A 19,272-nucleotide genomic window follows, 5' to 3' on the forward strand; every position below is an offset into this window, starting at 1 on the left:
CCTTTAAAGCATGGAAAACACAAAGAGAGTATGAACATCCCAACCAGTCCCCTACAAGAAGTTATCACAAAGGGGATGCCCCAGGCATCTAGGAAGTGGGAGGAGAGGATAAGTTCAGTCTGCTCCCTGTTGGCCTGTCTCCTTCCATCAGGACAGTCACCTCCTGCAGAACCAGTCATTGATGCAGGTGAGGCCCTAGAAGCAGATCACGCAGAGCCACATTTGAGGATGTCGGGGCATGTTGTAAGGTAAGGACCCTGCCATCAAGTTCCATCCTTACCTTAGTCACACTGGATATGGCATACCCCACACCACTGTACATCAGTAAAGTCAGGGAAGATCAAAATTGCAGAACCTTGCAGGTGAAGTGGTTCCTTCTCATGAGCTAATCACAGAGCAGTATCAGTCACGAAAGTTGAGCAATCCGGCTATGATCGGCTGGGGAGGTGCCCCTGAGAGGGACCATGGACAAGTGACCTACAAGCTCATTCCACAAGACACACCTCAGAGAAATCTTTACGACTGAAGAGAAATGTAAGCAGGGGTTCCAAAGAGGCTGCCATCTGCTTTGTATTTGTAGATTCAGCAATGCACATAATGCAGAAATTATTGGATCTGGGACGCTCTTCAAGGTCCTCATTCTTCACAGCGGTGGTCAGAAACTGCTTTTCTAGATTGGTGACTTTGGCTTTAGTAGCACCTGTGTGAGCCTCAAGGTCAGAGATCCTACACTCAAGCATCAGTGGACTGTGCGCTGATTTCAATTTCCAGCAGGATGGCCGCTAAGGAGTGCCCAGGTGCTTCGCCCTCAGCACCTAACTGGTGATCAGCAGTGCATGTGGACGATGCAGAATGGTGTTTTATGTTATCAATGTGGTATTTCCTCCGCTTTAGGTTCCCTTGCTCATCACAATCAGTAAAACAGTATGATAAAGGAATGGGGAGAGTAGCAGGGAAAGCCTGCCCGCAACTCCACGGCAGAGTTTAGAGAGATCACAGGTACCAAATATGACGAAAAGCGGGGCCTATCCAAGGCTCCATGTGTCTACAATGTCAGGCAAGGCCAGGCATGCGCTCTTACTAGAGGGTGGTGAAAACGATGTATGAGGTCCCAAGTTGGGCTCGAAGAGAGTGCTGTTCATCCAACACTTGTTCGCTGTGCGGGCCGCAAATGACTCAAGCATGAGGAAAGGAGGCAAAGTCCAAGGGTTGTTGTTGGGTTCTGTCTGCATTGCATCATAGATCACTCCACCCAGCCCACTCCTACCTCATCCCCATGGTCCAGGGAAGCACAGCACATGTGCTGCAGGGCCCAAGTTGGGGAGACACAAGGGGACACTGTTGGTTGCGCCCACCCAACAAGGCAGGCCGGTGAGGGAGCCGGCCTCAGGACCACCAGCAGCTCATGTTGCTGCTTGGCTTCTGATGCGTATGTTCTAAGAGCAATGCTGTGTGGTCCTGGGGTCCTGGAGGGGTGCAAGACATCCTTCCCAGAGAGTAGAGGGGGACTTATTATGTTAATGGCTCCCCAGTGCTCAGGAGTCCCCTTGCGGAGCATAGCTCTGCACTAGGCCACATTCTTAGTTGCCTGCCTCCATCCCGCACAGAAGCTACAGGCACATCATTGCTTGCACTTCATAGACCATAGAGATAGAAGCAAAATGATATGGAGTGGAAGCTTACACTTTGAACAATCACACACCACCCGTTGTTTCTCTGGAGACCGTGATGGTGGACATGTATGTGGCCGTATTTCAACACTGTAGACTTCTTTTACATATTTTAAATGGTGTTTTCTGAACCGTGAGTTTCATACTGAGGGTCTTTGATGTTAAAACATCATTAAAACTTTTTTATAGAGGTGTCAAAATCTGATTCACTATAGGGAGTTACAAAGAATCTGTCAAAAGAAAATAAACCTCCAGCAGATTGCCCGTCTAGACATCAGGTGGACTAACCACCCTAGTTAGTGGAACTAGTGGAGATACCTCCGTGCTGGTCATCCGTTCCACAAAGATGTTGAGCCAGTCATGGTGATAGAACTGCTGCCACTTTTACAGTGAATTATTGACCACCATTTCTGGCAGATTAAACTCCAAGAAAGACCAGTCTGGAATCAAAGGGCAGACTTTCTTCAAATTGCACATAGATGTTGTAAAGCTTCTCTACCCAGGAGTAGAGCCCAATGATGGTGGATAATCAAATAACGTCCTAGCAGACAAAAATGTAATGGCCAATCAAATTTTAAATCAGACTATTAAGAATGGTTTAGATTTGAGAAATTGGTGGGAATTGGTGGGACTTGAACTGACCTGTGTCTTAAGACAGAATACTCTAACATCTCCCTCAAGTCCCACGTGAAAAGCAGATTGGCCCGATATGTCATGAGAACAATAAAAGGTATGAGCAGTATAATATTTCTTAAAGCCTTTTACTAATGCAATAGTTCGCTATAATAAATATAAAACGCAGGCGTCTAGGAAGTACACAAGAAATACCATTTTAGGTTAAGAGAAAATAAAGAAAGGAATTCCAGTCTGGACTTGTTATATGCCAATTAACAAATAAGCTTGACTGTTTTGTTTACTTTGATTTAATTTGTTTTGATTTGCCCATATTAACAACATGCTTTTATTTTTGCAGCAGAACTCCACTTTTATACTGCAATTACTTGCTGATTGTGACATGTGCAGTGTAGTTATTGCAGTAGTTGAGGGCCAGCATTGCAGATTTTATTTTCGAGAGGAGTTGGTTTAACGGCTAGGGCGCTCGACCTCGGACCTGGAGGAACTGGGTTCGAGTCTCGGTAACGACGCCAAACCTCCTGTGATTCTGGGCAAATCACTTAATCTCCCCGTGCCTAAAATGAAAGTAACTGGAAAAATGTAACGTAACTGGAAAAATATGTAAAGCGCTCTGATACCTGATTCGGTTCGGGTCTAGTTCGCGCTATATAAAACTCTGCAAAAAAAAAACAAGCATTTGTATACATCACGGACAGAGTGGAGCCCTATCATACACATCGTGTAACATAGATCATGTTTGTACTGCAGAATGACTGTAACTTATTCATTGTTTAAGATTTTTTTTTTTATTCTAAGTGACTTTAAAGGGGCTGATTCTGATGCGGGTTGGAAAGCTTCCCGACCAAATCAAGTTGGAAATGGTTTACGACCCACTCGGATCGGGAGAGTCCGACCGACCAAGTACGATGCATCCGGATGCTTCCAGATATGATTTAGTTGGACTCCCATTGACTTCAATGGGAGCACATGTTCCTAACCGCATCATAATTGGGCACTGGGTCACTCCCGATCCTATTTGGAAGGAGCAAATGCCATTAGGAGGCCTTCCTAACCGCATCAGAATCAGGCCCTGGGTGGGAATGCTTTCCAACCCGCATCAGAATCGGGCCCTACGTGTTTACAAATAAAACTTCTATAACAAATATTTATGATTGATAGTTGGGCTTAGTTACGAGAACATGGTAAATCCATTCAAAAGATTATCACACTGAAGACTTTGATATCTTATTTGAATAAATTAGTTTTACATATTTGACTATATGCTTAAATTGTGAGGTTGGAAAAGTTAAGCTTCTTGCTTCACTCTTTAATACAGGGTTTGACCCGTGTGAACAGCATGCACCGAGACCCAGTGCTAATCTTACATACCTGTCACCATTACTGTCCTGATTCTGGCCTCCAAGAGTTCCTCCAGCACCGGCTTCGTCTCTGGCTTGAGCTGGTTTTCCATCACCAGCAGCCCAAGAAATTCCAAGTTAGATTCAACCTCTTCCCTTCAAAGTAAAAGAAAAAGGCAAATGATACTGGAACGTAAGAATGTCTTTCATGTTTTCTTCTTTCAAGCCAATCTCTGGATCAATCAATGCGCATCTATTTCCCTATTTGGTATCCCTCTTAAATCTTTCCCTTGCTTTGGTCACATTCTTAAGACTCTCCAAACATACTCAAAAATGCATTCATCATTACCACTTTAAAAATATTTTTGACTCCTTATACAACACAAAGTTTTAGTCTAGGGCAGAGTTCTTCAGAGGGGGCGCAACACCGTCTCGGGGGGGGGGGGGAGCGCACTCCTCACGAAGATCTTCCCTTTCAGAGTATTTTACTGTCCCATGGCATCACAAGTTCAAAGGTGAATTCTCCGGTAACTGAGGGCTGGAGGGGGAGGGAGGGGAAATAGATAAGGCAGGACGTGTGCTTTTGTCATGTAAAGAGCTAGCAGTTCGCCGTCCCAGGAGGGGGTTGATTGGTAGAGCTTGGATGCTTCAGCTGCAGTGGGAGGCAGGGACAACGAATGCAAACCCGTTCCTTTGTGTTCGATTTCAGAGCAGAGGAGACTCCTTGCCTCCCACTGCAGCTGAAAGGACGGTCTTTCCTTGTTTTCCGTTTTAGCAAAGGAGCATCCTGCCTCCCAAAGCAGCTGAAGCATTTCAGCTCTACCAGTTTAACCGCATCCTGAGAGGCAGCTCTTAGTATAAAGGAGACAAAGTTCCCTTTAAATGTACACAGGCAGGCGCTGCAACACCCACAGGGATTCAAGTTACCAACTGTTGGACTTTGGCCCTTAGGGCAGGTTCACCCCTAGACTTTTTGCGGGAAATGGTGACCTGGCAATGGTGATTTTTGGGATTCTGCGCACTTTCACTGTGTCCCAGTGGAAAGTGCGTGCGCACTGTGAGTGCATGTGCTGAGCTAGGCCTGCCCGCCCATAGGAATGCATGGGGAATGTATGTGTCCCTGGTAGTTCCTGATGCGTGGGGTGTACAGGCTTGAGTCTGGTATGTGTGAACTCGTGAGAGTGAATGCTGCGAGATGGTGTATGCAGCATGTATGTGTCTAGTAGTGAAGCGCCATTTCTAGACATGGCTGTACGTGTGCTGTGAGGGTGCTGGCGTGTGATTGGCTGGAGCTGGCTGGCATGCCAGGCTCCAGGAAGTCTGGATGGGTCTGTCCGGTGGTGAGTGGGAGATTAGCATGAGTGATGTGTGGGAGGAGTGTACCTGTGTCCTGGATGGGCTGGGTTTTCCCCACACAATGCTGGCTCCGCCCCCCTGTGGTGTGTCTAATGACCCAAGCCCTGCCAGTGAATAGAGAGGGTGGTTGAGGTAAACAGAGTACTCAAGAACCAGCTGCGACTGGTTCCGCCCCCACTCTGCACCCTTGAACAAAGGAATGCACTGTATAAAAATGGGGCTGTGTCCCCACAGAGGTTGTTCTCTTCCAGGATCCTGAGGGGGCTGCTGCTGCTGTCGCTGGGCCAGAGTACCGCCACTTGGGGTGTCTCCCTGCCTGGAGACCCAGTGTGCTGGCTCTGGGCCCAGCCTTGCCCCCCCCTGCCTGCATACAAGGACTTTGGGGCCTGATCTTTGCCTCTAGCACTTGGAAGCGCTTCCTTGTGGCCCTTAGCGCTTGAGAGCGCTTTCTCTTACCCCTGAAGCGTTGGAAGCGCTTTATTTGCGGCCCTAGCGCTTAGAAGCGCTTTATTTATCGGCTAAGCGCTGGGAGCGTTGTCCTTTTCCTTCCGCGGCTGCCCACGCCGCTTTTGCCGATTTTCGAGTCCTCTGGCAGGTGCCCACCCTGCCAGGGACATTGCCGCCTTTGATCGAGTGCCCACCTCGATTTATTTGTGCCTTTAAGAGAGCCGGTGCCCACCCGGCATTTCCTGATTGAGCCCCCGCCTAGAAGTGCCGGAGACGGGCCGCCGCGCTGCCCGCGACGACCCGGAAGTGCTCCTGCCGGCCGGCCAATCCGAGCGCGGCCCGGCAGAAGTCCCGCCCCCACAGCCGCGACCCGGAAGTCAGGCAGGCCGGGGGCAGGACAGAGAAGCAACCGGAAGCGGACGGGAGGCCACCCCGCGCTCCGGTAAGGAGAGAGAGCCGGCGTCTTTCCTTGTCCCTCCTCCGGGGCTCCCGAGGACGAGGGAGAGCCCCGGAGCACCAGAAAGAAGAGTCCTGACGGCAGGGAGACGCCGCAGGAACCCAGCGCGACCTCGGAGCCCCCGCAGCAGAGCCCGGTGAGTGAAGTGCGGGCGTCTCGAGGCGGGGGCCCCAGTGATCTGTAAAGGTCCCGTGGGGGCCCGTGCATACTTCAGGAGCGGCCCCGGAAGGCAGCGGGCCGCTCCCCCTTAAAATCCGAAGTGAGGGAAATTGTTGGTGGAGCCCTGAGAGGGCTCCGGGGGCATTGTCATTTTGAGTCCCCAGGAGGGGGACTCCGCCGATTGCCCCGCATCTTGTGCAAGGGCCCTGAGGCCCCACCGACCAGCCCGCCTTACCTTGGTTGTTTGGAGCCCCAGAGAGGCTCTAGGTGCCCCAATTTTGCTTCGAGTCCCCAGGATGGGGACTCCAACGGCGGCCATTATTGATTTTGAGCCTAGAGAGGCTCAGGGGGCACAGTTGTTTTACGAGCCCTGAGAGGCTCGGGAGGGCCATTCTGTTTGTTTAGAGCCACGAGGCTCTTGGGGGACACTAGTGCTTTGTCCAGAGCCTGAGAGGCTCCAACGTTGTCCCCCACCAGCATTGCACCAGTTGCCCAGCACTTTGTGGGCAACTGCTCCGTTTAGGCCCCCCCTGACATTGGGACACATGGACAGTCACAGGTGGTGACTTGTGAGATTGGCGCAATTGATATTGTTTTACACCTCTGAATGAATGTCAGGCATTGCATCATGTGTATGTTCTTACACCCCTACAGGTATTGTGATACATAGGTGGTTGTTTTCTCCCTAGTGCAGGTGGTGCTAGTGAGGTCCTGTTACCAGTAGTGACTGGTTGTGTGCTCTATTTTTATTGTGTGCTACAGTGATTTTACATGCAAAAGTATTATTTCTGAAAGGGCTACTTCTGATTCCTGACAGTGGTCCAGGTGGCCCTGTCTTGTACATATAACCTTGTGTGGAGTTTCCTTTGTGGTGGGCCTTTGAGTGTTGTTGCTGGGGTGCGTGCGCAAATACTTAGCCTACATCGCCTCCAAGTTTAGCCTTGCTGCTCGCGCCACGTTACCTAGAGGGTGAGTAGGGGTTATCTTGGCGTGTAACTCCCTTGCCCTGACTTGGGGGTGGTGGTCTCTGACTGACTTTGGCGAAAGCCCTGGCCAGCCGGGGATCCCATTTCCAACATTGGCGGCAAGCGGCGGGATAAGGATTTGTGTTTGCCTTGTACCTTAGTAGCGGCTGGCTGCACCACAAAGCTCTGCATTTTAGATGACCACATTTTAGGGGATTGTTTTTTTGAAGTTTCATATTTTCTTCTCCTGAAGGTATCATTGTGCAATTGTGTCAGTACATTTGTCCCCTACCCTGCGCCCAGAGTCGGTACCTGTGTCACTTGTGGTCAGGTTGAGGAATCAGGGGTGGTAGAAACTGCCTTACCAGTCCGAGGGGAGGGTTGTGTGTGGATGAATGGTGTGTGGCACTAGGCAAGTGAGTGTGAGTTCTCTGGGGTAGAGAGCTTGCTGATACCTTTGTGAATTGTGTACTCCTGTGTTAGCTCAGACCCCTAGGTTCCCTGTGTGATCTCTTCTCTAGAACGTCTGCCAGAATGGAGCTGGTTTTTGATTTCAATGATCTAGCCACATACGGTGTGTGGGAGCTGAGAAAGTTCTGTGAAGAGAGAGGCATAGGGGCGGATCAGTCAGGATGGTATGCACTTAGGAGATGCATGGTCAAATGGCAAGAGGATCAATGGGATCTTGAGCGCAGTGAGGAAAGGGCCCGGGCCCCACACCAGGAGGGTGGTGGGTCTGTCGGGAGCCCTGAAGATTCAGAAGAGGAGGAAGAAGATGACAGCACCTGGACGCCAGTAGAGAGTAGAGACCCCATAGATAGGGAGTCCCTTGCTGGGTCCAGCGTAGGAGGCAGCGCCTCATCCCTTTCCCTGTCCCCAGAGGAGCTGGAAGATAGGAGGAGAGAAAGGGAGCACCAGCTGGCTTTAGAAAAGCTCAGGTTGGAGCATGCCCAGGCTATGGCGCAGCTGGAGCTTAGGAAGCAACAGCTAGAGACCGAGAGGGTCTTAGCGCAGGAAAGGATAGAGGAGGCTGAGAGGGCCGCCACCAGGGGCAAAGTAGCTCTGGAGGATAGACTATCCCCTGCGCGCAGTTTTAATTTTCTGGATTCCCCAGGGAGGGCTGAGTCCAGTGGTGGCAGCTGTTTAGACTTCAGTGCAGAAAGTCCCCTACCCCGTGCCCAACGTATGGTCCCTTGTTCCCAAGAGGAGGAGTTAAGGTTGAAGTTCAGGGGCAGTAGGAAACTGCCTCATCAGAGTTGGTTTTTTTTATGGATGACTGTTCTGATGCAATGTGGGATTGGCTGGAGGCTAGCTCGGATGATGAGAGAGACGGAGTACTGAATATGTTTCTCAAAGAGCAGTTGCTCAATGTTGTTTGTCCAGAGTTGCGCCAGCACCTGTTGAAGTCTGAATCCCTTAGTCCAAGTGAGCTTGCAGATGAAGCAGACCGCTGGGAAAGGGCCAGAGGTTCTCTAGAGTCATTAGGGAGTGAGTCCAAAAGTAGTGGTTCAGGTATCTTCCAGCCCAGCGTGGTGGAAGAGGCTCAGTGTAGCCCAGCTAGGTCCCAGGATAGCGAGGAGGGTGTAGGGGCTCACTGCCTGGCTCAGTGGAGCAGGAGTGAGGGGGAGACCGAGGTTCCCCGGACGCCCGAAGCCCTGCCTCAGGACTTGGATGGTTTCTGTAGGGAACACCAGGTTGGGGACCTAGGCTGTCCTGTTAGTCCACTTGAGGAAGATCTCCTAGTGAGTAGAGGACCTGGAGCGTCTGTAACCAGAGCTCCTATGGTTCTAGAGTCTGGCAGTACCGCTCCGGTAGGGAGGGTACAGGAGTCCAGAGTGAGGAGTGATTGGGGGAGTTCCCCAGTGGAAGGACCAGTGGGTCAGGGACTAGCCAGTTGGGCTAGATCTTCTTGGGGGGACCCGGGTGGCGCCACTTCTGGTCTGGGGGATCGTCACGCACTGTCAGGTGGACAGAGGGCGGGAGATCTGCGCCAGACTGACAGTCACACAACATATGTCTCATTTGTTAGCCTCAGGGGGATGGAGTGTAAGTCCCCAGAAGTCCTGGAGTGCCAGGCAATTGTTCCACCGAAGGTTTTAGACCAGAGGTTGGAAGGCCAGGTTCAGGATCAGCCTGACCTGAAGGGTAGGATGACTGTAACCAGTGTCCTGACCGGTTCTTCTTCCAGAGGAACTTCTCCAGGTGGGAGAGGGCAGACCTCTGGAAGGGGGTGCAGAGGGTGGGAGAGCCCCCCTCTGACCCCGGTGCAACCTGAGGGGTTAAACCCTGGGTTGGAGTGGCGTTGTAAGGGTACCCCTCGCAGAGGGAGGAGGAACCCTAGAAGAAGAGGTAGGGGGAGGAGAGCCTTCCCTGAGACTCCTGGTCCGCCTGAGGTTGTAGACCCTAGGCTGGAGAACCAGTGGCAGTCTAGTCCTGTCTTGCAGACAGGAAGAGTGGAAAATGGCCGCTATGTGCCAGGGGTTACTACCCCCCGCTCTGCGAATTGGCAAGGACCAGTGGCATCTGGGTGGCCCAGGGCCTGGCCGCGGACAACTTGGGAGTACCGGTGGGGTAGCCCAGTTGGTCCAGACAGTGTGTTTAGAAGGAATCCCATGGGTTCACCGTGGCGTAGAACAGGAGGGTGTCCCTGCAGTTGTGGGCCCGCGTCCGTGTTCTATCGCCCCAAGCAGGGAAGTCCATCACGGTGGTGATTGGTCTCCCCTGCGTTTTGGCTGGAAGGGGGTTATGTTGGACTTTGGCCCTTAGGGCAGGTTCACCCCTAGACTTTTTGCGGGAAATGGTGACCTGGCAATGGTGATTTTTGGGATTCTGCGCACTTTCACTGTGTCCCAGTGGAAAGTGCGTGCGCACTGTGAGTGCATGTGCTGAGCTAGGCCTGCCCGCCCATAGGAATGCATGGGGAATGTATGTGTCCCTGGTAGTTCCTGATGCGTGGGGTGTACAGGCTTGAGTCTGGTATGTGTGAACTCGTGAGAGTGAATGCTGCGAGATGGTGTATGCAGCATGTATGTGTCTAGTAGTGAAGCGCCATTTCTAGACATGGCTGTACGTGTGCTGTGAGGGTGCTGGCGTGTGATTGGCTGGAGCTGGCTGGCATGCCAGGCTCCAGGAAGTCTGGATGGGTCTGCCCGGTGGTGAGTGGGAGATTAGCATGAGTGATGTGTGGGAGGAGTGTACCTGTGTCCTGGATGGGCTGGGTTTTCCCCACACAATGCTGGCTCCGCCCCCCTGTGGTGTGTCTAATGACCCAAGCCCTGCCAGTGAATAGAGAGGGTGGTTGAGGTAAACAGAGTACTCAAGAACCAGCTGCGACTGGTTCCGCCCCCACTCTGCACCCTTGAACAAAGGAATGCACTGTATAAAAATGGGGCTGTGTCCCCACAGAGGTTGTTCTCTTCCAGGATCCTGAGGGGGCTGCTGCTGCTGTCGCTGGGCCAGAGTACCGCCACTTGGGGTGTCTCCCTGCCTGGAGACCCAGTGTGCTGGCTCTGGGCCCAGCCTTGCCCCCCCCTGCCTGCATACAAGGACTTTGGGGCCTGATCTTTGCCTCTAGCGCTTGGAAGCGCTTCCTTGTGGCCCTTAGCGCTTGAGAGCGCTTTCTCTTACCCCTGAAGCGTTGGAAGCGCTTTATTTGCGGCCCTAGCGCTTAGAAGCGCTTTATTTATCGGCTAAGCGCTGGGAGCGCTGTCCTTTTCCTTCCGCGGCTGCCCACGCCGCTTTTGCTGATTTTCGAGTCCTCTGGCAGGTGCCCACCCTGCCAGGGACATTGCCGCCTTTGATCGAGTGCCCACCTCGATTTATTTGTGCCTTTAAGAGAGCCGGTGCCCACCCGGCATTTCCTGATTGAGCCCCCGCCTAGAAGTGCCGGAGACGGGCCGCCGCGCTGCCCGCGACGACCCGGAAGTGCTCCTGCCGGCCGGCCAATCCGAGCGCGGCCCGGCAGAAGTCCCGCCCCCACAGCCGCGACCCGGAAGTCAGGCAGGCCGGGGGCAGGACAGAGAAGCAACCGGAAGCGGACGGGAGGCCACCCCGCGCTCCGGTAAGGAGAGAGAGCCGGCGTCTTTCCTTGTCCCTCCTCCGGGGCTCCCGAGGACGAGGGAGAGCCCCGGAGCACCAGAAAGAAGAGTCCTGACGGCAGGGAGACGCCGCAGGAACCCAGCGCGACCTCGGAGCCCCCGCAGCAGAGCCCGGTGAGTGAAGTGCGGGCGTCTCGAGGCGGGGGCCCCAGTGATCTGTAAAGGTCCCGTGGGGGCCCGTGCATACTTCAGGAGCGGCCCCGGAAGGCAGCGGGCCGCTCCCCCTTAAAATCCGAAGTGAGGGAAATTGTTGGTGGAGCCCTGAGAGGGCTCCGGGGGCATTGTCATTTTGAGTCCCCAGGAGGGGGACTCCGCCGATTGCCCCGCATCTTGTGCAAGGGCCCTGAGGCCCCACCGACCAGCCCGCCTTACCTTGGTTGTTTGGAGCCCCAGAGAGGCTCTAGGTGCCCCGATTTTGCTTCGAGTCCCCAGGATGGGGACTCCAACGGCGGCCATTATTGATTTTGAGCCTAGAGAGGCTCAGGGGGCACAGTTGTTTTACGAGCCCTGAGAGGCTCGGGAGGGCCATTCTGTTTGTTTAGAGCCACGAGGCTCTTGGGGGACACTAGTGCTTTGTCCAGAGCCTGAGAGGCTCCAACGTTGTCCCCACCAGCATTGCACCAGTTGCCCAGCACTTTGTGGGCAACTGCTCCGTTTAGGTCCCCCCTGACATTGGGACACATGGACAGTCACAGGTGGTGACTTGTGAGATTGGCGCAATTGATATTGTTTTACACCTCTGAATGAATGTCAGGCATTGCATCATGTGTATGTTCTTACACCCCTACAGGTATTGTGATACATAGGTGGTTGTTTTCTCCCTAGTGCAGGTGGTGCTAGTGAGGTCCTGTTACCAGTAGTGACTGGTTGTGTGCTCTATTTTTATTGTGTGCTACAGTGATTTTACATGAAAAAGTATTATTTCTGAAAGGGCTACTTCTGATTCCTGACAGTGGTCCAGGTGGCCCTGTCTTGTACATATAACCTTGTGTGGAGTTTCCTTTGTGGTGGGCCTTTGGGTGTTGTTGCTGGGGTGCGTGCGCAAATACTTAGCCTACATCGCCTCCAAGTTTAGCCTTGCTGCTCGCGCCACGTTACCTAGAGGGTGAGTAGGGGTTATCTTGGCGTGTAACTCCCTTGCCCTGACTTGGGGGTGGTGGTCTCTGACTGACTTTGGCGAAAGCCCTGGCCAGCCGGGGATCCCATTTCCAACACCAACAGAAAAATTTGCCATGTGTTTTTTAAACAGCCTGCTTGTATTTGTATTTGTATTTTGGGGCAGATTTATGTTAACTGGCGCATCCCCAGGGATGCGCCAGTTAATGTGCGCCACAGTGCGCCACAGCTCTGCCACCCATGGTGCGCCGCATTTACAATGCGGCGCATAATGGTGCAAGGCAGGGAAGATGCGTGACGCATCTTTCGGCGTACGGCGGCGCATTGCTGGAGTCATGTCGCAAGTGCGACATGACTCCTACAATGCATGGTGCGTCACCCTTACGCCTGTTTCAAGCAGGCGTAAGGAATTGACGTAGAAAGTGACTGAGTGAAATCTCACAGATTTCACTCAGCCACTTTTAGGAGGCGTTCCTGCGCAGGAACGCCCCCTTATGGCGCAGGGCTTTCCAACGTGACGCATCTCCTAGTTGCGTCACGTTGTAAATAGGGCGCATTGTTTGCGCCGCCGTTGCGTCAAATTAAGTGACGCAATTGCGGCGCAAACAGGCGCAAGGGCCTCATAAATCTGCCCCGTTGTATTTAAATTTGTAGGGCGCGCCGCTACCCACAAGGGGTCTCCCGGCGCCAGAGAAGCAATGATTGACGCATCGCAGATGTTATTGAGAGAAGAGCCAGGTCTTAAGTTCTCTGCGGAATTTCAGCAAAGATGGTTCAAGTTTCAGTATCTTGTCTTGACACCAAATATGTTTGCAAATAAACATTTGTAATATGACGTTTCTGTCTTTGTTCCATTTTATTATCAGTCATGGACCATTCAGGCAGCCCTAGAACACAATTAAAAATGCTACTATTTATATTTGCTGTTCAAAGTATGCCCAGACAAGTGCTAACAATACAGCTTTAGGTGACTGTTTATTTTTGTACCATCTGGGCCATCAAAATAATGAGCTGGCAACCCTAACCATAAAACTGGAAGTTTGTTGCAAGATCAGCACATTTATTTCCTCCACCCTGATCCCTGGTTAATGCCATAATAGCAATAGTTTAACATATCTGAAACCCTACGCCACCGTCAATAACCTGCTGGGTTAGTTCAAGGGTCTGGGAATGCACCCTGCATTCAGACAAATCGTTCCTCATTCTCGCCCTTCACTTTCATGCTCACCCTGGACTCACAGCGACCACAATGCACTCACACTGATCACCATGCACTCACACATTCACCCTGCACTCACACTGATCACCATGCACTCACACATTCACCCTGCACTCATAGCGATCACAATGCACTCATACTGATCACCATGCACTCACACATTCACCCTGTACTCACAGCGATCACAATGCACTCACACTGATCACCATGCACTCACACTGATCACCATGCACTCACACTGATCACCATGCACTTACACTGATCACCATGCACTCACACATTCACCCTGCACTCACAGTGATCACAATGCACTCACACTGATCACCATGCACTCACACTGATCACCATGTACTCACACCATTCACCCTGTACTCACAGAGATCACAATGCACTCACACTGATCACCATGCACTCACACTGATCACCATGCACTCACACAATTCACCTGTACTCACAGCGATCACAATGTACTCACACTGATCACCATGCACTCACACTGATCACCATGCACTCACACATTCACCCTGCACTCACAGCGATCACAATGCACTCACACTGATCACCATGCACTCACACTGATCACCATGCACTCACACCATTCACCCTGTACTCACAGCGATTACAATGCACTCACACTGATCACCATGCACTCACACTGATCACCTTGCACTCACACTGATCACCTTGCACTCACACTGATCACTATGCACTCACAGCCATCACCATACACTCACAGCCATCACAATGCACTCACACTGATCACCATGCACTCACACTGATCACCTTGCACTCACACTGATCACCTTGCACTCACACTGATCACCATGCACTCACACTGATCACCCTGCACTCGCACTGATCATCATGCACTCACAACATTCACCCTGCACTCATAGCGATCACCATGCACTCACAATGATCAACATGCTCTCACACCATTCACCCGCTCACCCTGCACTCACAGTGATCACCATGCACTCACAATGATCACCATGCACTCACACTGATCACCATGCACTCACACCATTCACCCTGCACTCATAGCGATCACAATGCTCTCACACCATTCACCTGCTCATCCTGCACTCACAGTAATCACTCTGCACTCACAATGATCACAATGCACTCACACTGATCACCAGGCACCCGCTCATCCTGAAGTCAAAGTGAAAACTCTGCACTCTTTTTTTTTTTGCTGAGTTTTATATAGCACGAACTAGACCCGAACCAAATCAGGTATCAGAGCGCTTTACATATTTTCCAGTTACGTTACATGAGGACACACTTTCATTTTAGGCACGGGGAGATTACGTGATTTGCCCAGAATCACAGGAGGTTTTTGGCGTTGTTACCGAGACTCGAACCCAGATCCCCAGGTCCGAGGTCGAGCGCCCTAGCCGTTAGGCCAACTCCTCTCCCCTATGCACTCACTCACAATGCACTTGTGCTTTTCACCCTGTACCTCACTCTGCAGTCAAACGAGCACACTACTCACCATGCACTCATGAAACACTTCACTCACATGAATCCCTTTCTGCTCAATGTGCATACTCACTCAAATAAGACCATCACTAACCATTCATTCATTTGTCCCACTCTGCACTGACATCTGCACCCAAATTCATATGGTCACCTCACTCCCCCTGCAGTCACTCCTGTTATCCTTCTCTCACACTGTCGCATAACTCACCGTGCACTCACATGGGCACTCCTGCCACCCACAAAGTGCAGGGGGTTAATGTGCCTGCTATAAAGAATGTGTACCATGCAGATCAAAGAACTGAGTGTGGATAAACTAGGAGTAGCGCTATAAACAAATGAAATGTTTGCCAGAAAGGTGCTATAGAGAGATGGGGTGCATTGTTGGTGAGAAATTCAGGGATAAGGAGGAAATGGGGAGGGGGGCCAAAACAGACCGTTGCACTATGTGCGTCCAGTGCTAGGGCCAGCCCTGGATGGGAGTGTTAACCCCCCCCCCCCCGAAGTTCGGGTCTAGTTGCGCCCCTGTACACAAGTATAGGCATGTCGTGCCCCATCAAGGTTTTCGTCCTAAATTACAAAAGGACATTTTTACACGCACTGCAATCCAGCCTTTCAGGGGTTCCCTTGATGGAGGCAGCTCTGTTTTTGCCCTGATTCCCTGGAATCATTCCTAAACAGATTCTAGTAAATACTGTTTTGTTTCATTTCTTTTTAATGTGATTGATGTGAGAGAGTCTATTACTATTTGCAGAGAAATGTTTTTGTTTCATGCAACAACCATAGAAAAGTTTATTTTAGATCAAAACGGGTCCACACATTTATGTTTGTGGTGTTATTGTTAATCCAGGTCGTGTAAAACAAAGCATGCTACTAAAAAGAATTTGCGCACATTTTATCTTGGAAAATTGTCTTTTTAGCTGTGTAATAAGCCTCTGTTATTTCACCACACCCATTCACAAACCTGACCTTTACTAAACACTATTGTGTTAAACATTACTTGCCGAATATGGCCCGTGATATGCACGTGGCAGTCGATTATGTAGGAAACCAGATTCCAGAAATTTCTGTCAGGTGGTGGGGGGACTCAACATCTAAAAAAAATTCAGCTGGAGGGGGGCTCAACCTACAAAAGTTTGAAGACCTCTGGTCTAGGGGGTGCTAGTAGCCCCTCTAAGTATGCCCTGGGAGAAGCACACTGCTACATGGGTAGCACTTCGGAGCCTCTGGGTACAATTTCAAGGGCAGGTGATCCATCAATCATTGGAACAATCTCGCATCAGCATGAGTTTCTTCAGGTGATAGACCTCAGGATATTATGACTAGGATTGTGTCTTAGTTAAACTTAAGTTTGTCTTAAGTTTAACTTAAGACCAAAACTTAAGATTGACTGAGACAAAATCCTAACTTAAGTAGTCCTAAAGGCCTTCTGTGAATACCGAGAGTCGTACAGTTAGGATTTTGTCTCAGATTACTTTTGTGAATTGGGCTTACCCTGTCTGCTTTGCCAGTTTCACTTCCCCAACTACAAATCTTTCCGATTGAATACATTCCGAGGATGTCGCTGAAATATTCAATATCACCTGAGACAGTAGTCTGAGGCCTTATCCATCTATTTGGCTGCATTCTCAATGTAATCGTAAAGCTAGTTCTGGTTATCCTGAATCTGTCAATTAACTACAATTTATTTCCCTTCACGAGATCCATAGAGCAGAGTTACTGAATCAATCAATCAATCAATCATGCCATTTGTATAGCGCACTACTCACCCGGGAGCGTCTCATGGCGCTTGGGGGGAGGGGTATGCTACTGCTCGAACAGCCAGGTCTTGAGTTGTTTCCTGAAGGCGAGATGGTCCTGGGTCAGCCGAAGGTGGATGGGGAGGGAGTTCCAAGTCTTGGCAGCCAGATAAGAGAAGGATCTTCCTCCGGCGGTGGCTCTTCGGATGCGTGGTACGGCTGCGAGGGCGAGGCTGGTGGACCGTAGCTGGCGAGTGGGTATGTAGAAGGTCAGGCGGTCGTTGAGGTACTTGGGGCCCAGGTCGTGGAGAGACTTGTGTGCGTGGGTGAGGAGCCGGAACGTGATCCTCTTGTCGACGGGGAGCCAGTGCAGGTTCCTCAGGTGGCTGGAGATGTGGCTGCGTCGGGGGACATCCAGGATGAGTCGGGCGGAGGCGTTCTGGATGCGCTGGAGTCTTTTCTGTAGCTTGGCTGTGGTTCCGGCGTAGAGGGCGTTTCCGTAGTCCAGTCGGCTGGGGACGAGTGCCTGGGTGACAGTCTTCCTGGTCTCGGTCGGGATCCAGCGGAAGATCTTGCGAAGCATACGCAGGGTGTTGAAGCACGATGAGGAGACGGCGTTGACTTGTCTGGTCATCGAGAGGGAGGGGTCCAGGATGAAGCCCAGGTTGCGTGCGTGGTCGGTTGGCTTGGGTGCGTTGCCCAGGGCTGGGGGCCACCAGGAGTCATCGCAGGCAGAGGGCGAATATCCCAGGATGAGGACTTCCGTCTTGTCCGAGTTCAGTTTCAGGCGGCTGTCCTTCATCCACTCGGCGACGTCTTTCATCCCTTCGTGTAGGATTGGATTTTGGCTGCTAAACATTGATATATACTGATTTGGTATTTGGACACCTACAATACACCCCTCAATTGGCATCTATTTGGAATCACAATTTAGGAGTTGTAACAACCTAAGACATCAGTGTACATATTAGGAAAAACTCTAAAAGAAATAACTATGCCAGGCTCCCAGAAAGCACCTTGAGCTGTTTTAGTTTAGGGTGTTGTGCTAAACATGCTTTCGTATTCAGTCAGGCACTTACAGAGACCTAACATGGTTTTATAATCCTGATTCCACAGCCTGAAGCTGCCCATGTGTCACACTAGAAGAAGGTCTTGAGGAACAAGATAAAAAATGATAGTCATATCAAAGGCCACTAAATATTAATCGAGCAATTTCCAATTACTGTAATGGAATCATCTCAGCAGAGCAGCTGCTTTCTCTTGCTGAGGTTTGAGGTTTACATCTGGAAAGAGTGACCTCCTCTTCTTGAAGTGCTCGCGGGATGGCGGCCTCTCTCTCTTACCTTGCTAAACTGTGAAGTTCCGATGGCGTCTGTGACGGCATAGGCTTGTACGCAAACCCAATGACCCGAAACCCTTGCATGGTGTAAATCTGGAGTTCGCTTGAAAAATTGGATGGGACTGTTCAAAGAAATAAATATCACAGATCAACATTCTGTTACATCACAAGAGCTCACATTTTCACAATTTCATTTAGTCACAAGACAACTGATATTTAGGCGTAGATGGAGAGTGCTTTACCAAATAATATTATTTAACCACAAGAAGCCAATTGTGTTGGTGAAAAACGATGTTTGGTTAAAAAACAGGTAACAGTCTTTGATATGATTATCAGTTATTTACTTCGACTTGGGCCAGATGTACCAAGAATCATTTTGTAAAAAATGGTTGCAAATTATGCACTGCCATTTTGCAAATTGATTCTGATTCTGCGAATAAACCCATGTATTAGTTCTTTCCCTTTGGAGTGGGTCACAATCTGAACTCTCTCAATTGAGTGGTTGCACATTGTGACTCACTCAGATTGGATGGTGGACTGCTGGGGTCAGCAGTTCAACATACTCAACCAAACCAGACCCATGAATAAAGGGAAACCTGGGGTCTGATTGAGGTATTTTATTTAGATCCATTTGCCTTCACTATCACAAGAGCTTCCCAACACTGTGGTTGAGCCCACCTTGACCTATAGGAGTCTGGGTGACCCGATGAGGAAGCATAATAAAGCATGACACCACTTGGGTGTGTGAGGGTAACTAAAAACAATTAGTGTTGCCCCCCTCTCATTACATAGATATGGTTAGCATATCATACACATCCCTAGTGGGTAGATGTTTAATCTCACCCTATTTATAAGTTCCCTATTCCCAGTTGCGCTACCTACATTGATCCAGTGGGTCTTATGTTAGGTCTCCTTTGGAGTATTTGTTGTTATAAACTACATCTGAATGGGACATTGAAATTACTAGTAAGTACCTAGTATATGATCCAACATGTACCCAGGGTCTGTAAAATTAAATGTTACTACCAGGTGAACAAAGAAAACACAAGGAGATGATGGACAGAGCGCTGAAACTTTTCACTCACCCCCAGTCACAGATCTGGGTTGAAGCCATCATCATTCTTTAGCTCCCTTCGTGACGCCAGTTTGGACCCAGCCGTATGCAAATAAGTCTTGACCCTGTGTCTCATGGGAAGAGTCCAGCCCGAAGTGCCAGGCCAGGTCCTTTCTGGACCGTAAAGAAGCATCCTGGGACC

General features: G+C 50.6%; 1 protein-coding gene across 1 annotated transcript in view; it reads right to left on the reverse strand.

The window, feature by feature from the left end:
• The window catches only part of LOC144770986 (putative cation-transporting ATPase 13A4), a 722,230-nt gene that overhangs the window by 185,982 nt on the left and 516,976 nt on the right, over positions 1–19,272 (reverse strand). Inside the window, exons 17-18 of the mRNA XM_078655855.1 lie at positions 18,021–18,138; positions 3,675–3,799 (exon numbers count right to left, since the gene is read on the reverse strand). Coding sequence (XP_078511981.1) covers positions 3,675–3,799; positions 18,021–18,138 — 243 coding nt within the window. The remainder of the gene's footprint in view (positions 1–3,674; positions 3,800–18,020; positions 18,139–19,272) is intronic.

Source organism: Lissotriton helveticus, chromosome 7 (assembly GCF_964261635.1).
Source record: "Lissotriton helveticus chromosome 7, aLisHel1.1, whole genome shotgun sequence".
NCBI lineage: Eukaryota > Metazoa > Chordata > Amphibia > Caudata > Salamandridae > Lissotriton > Lissotriton helveticus.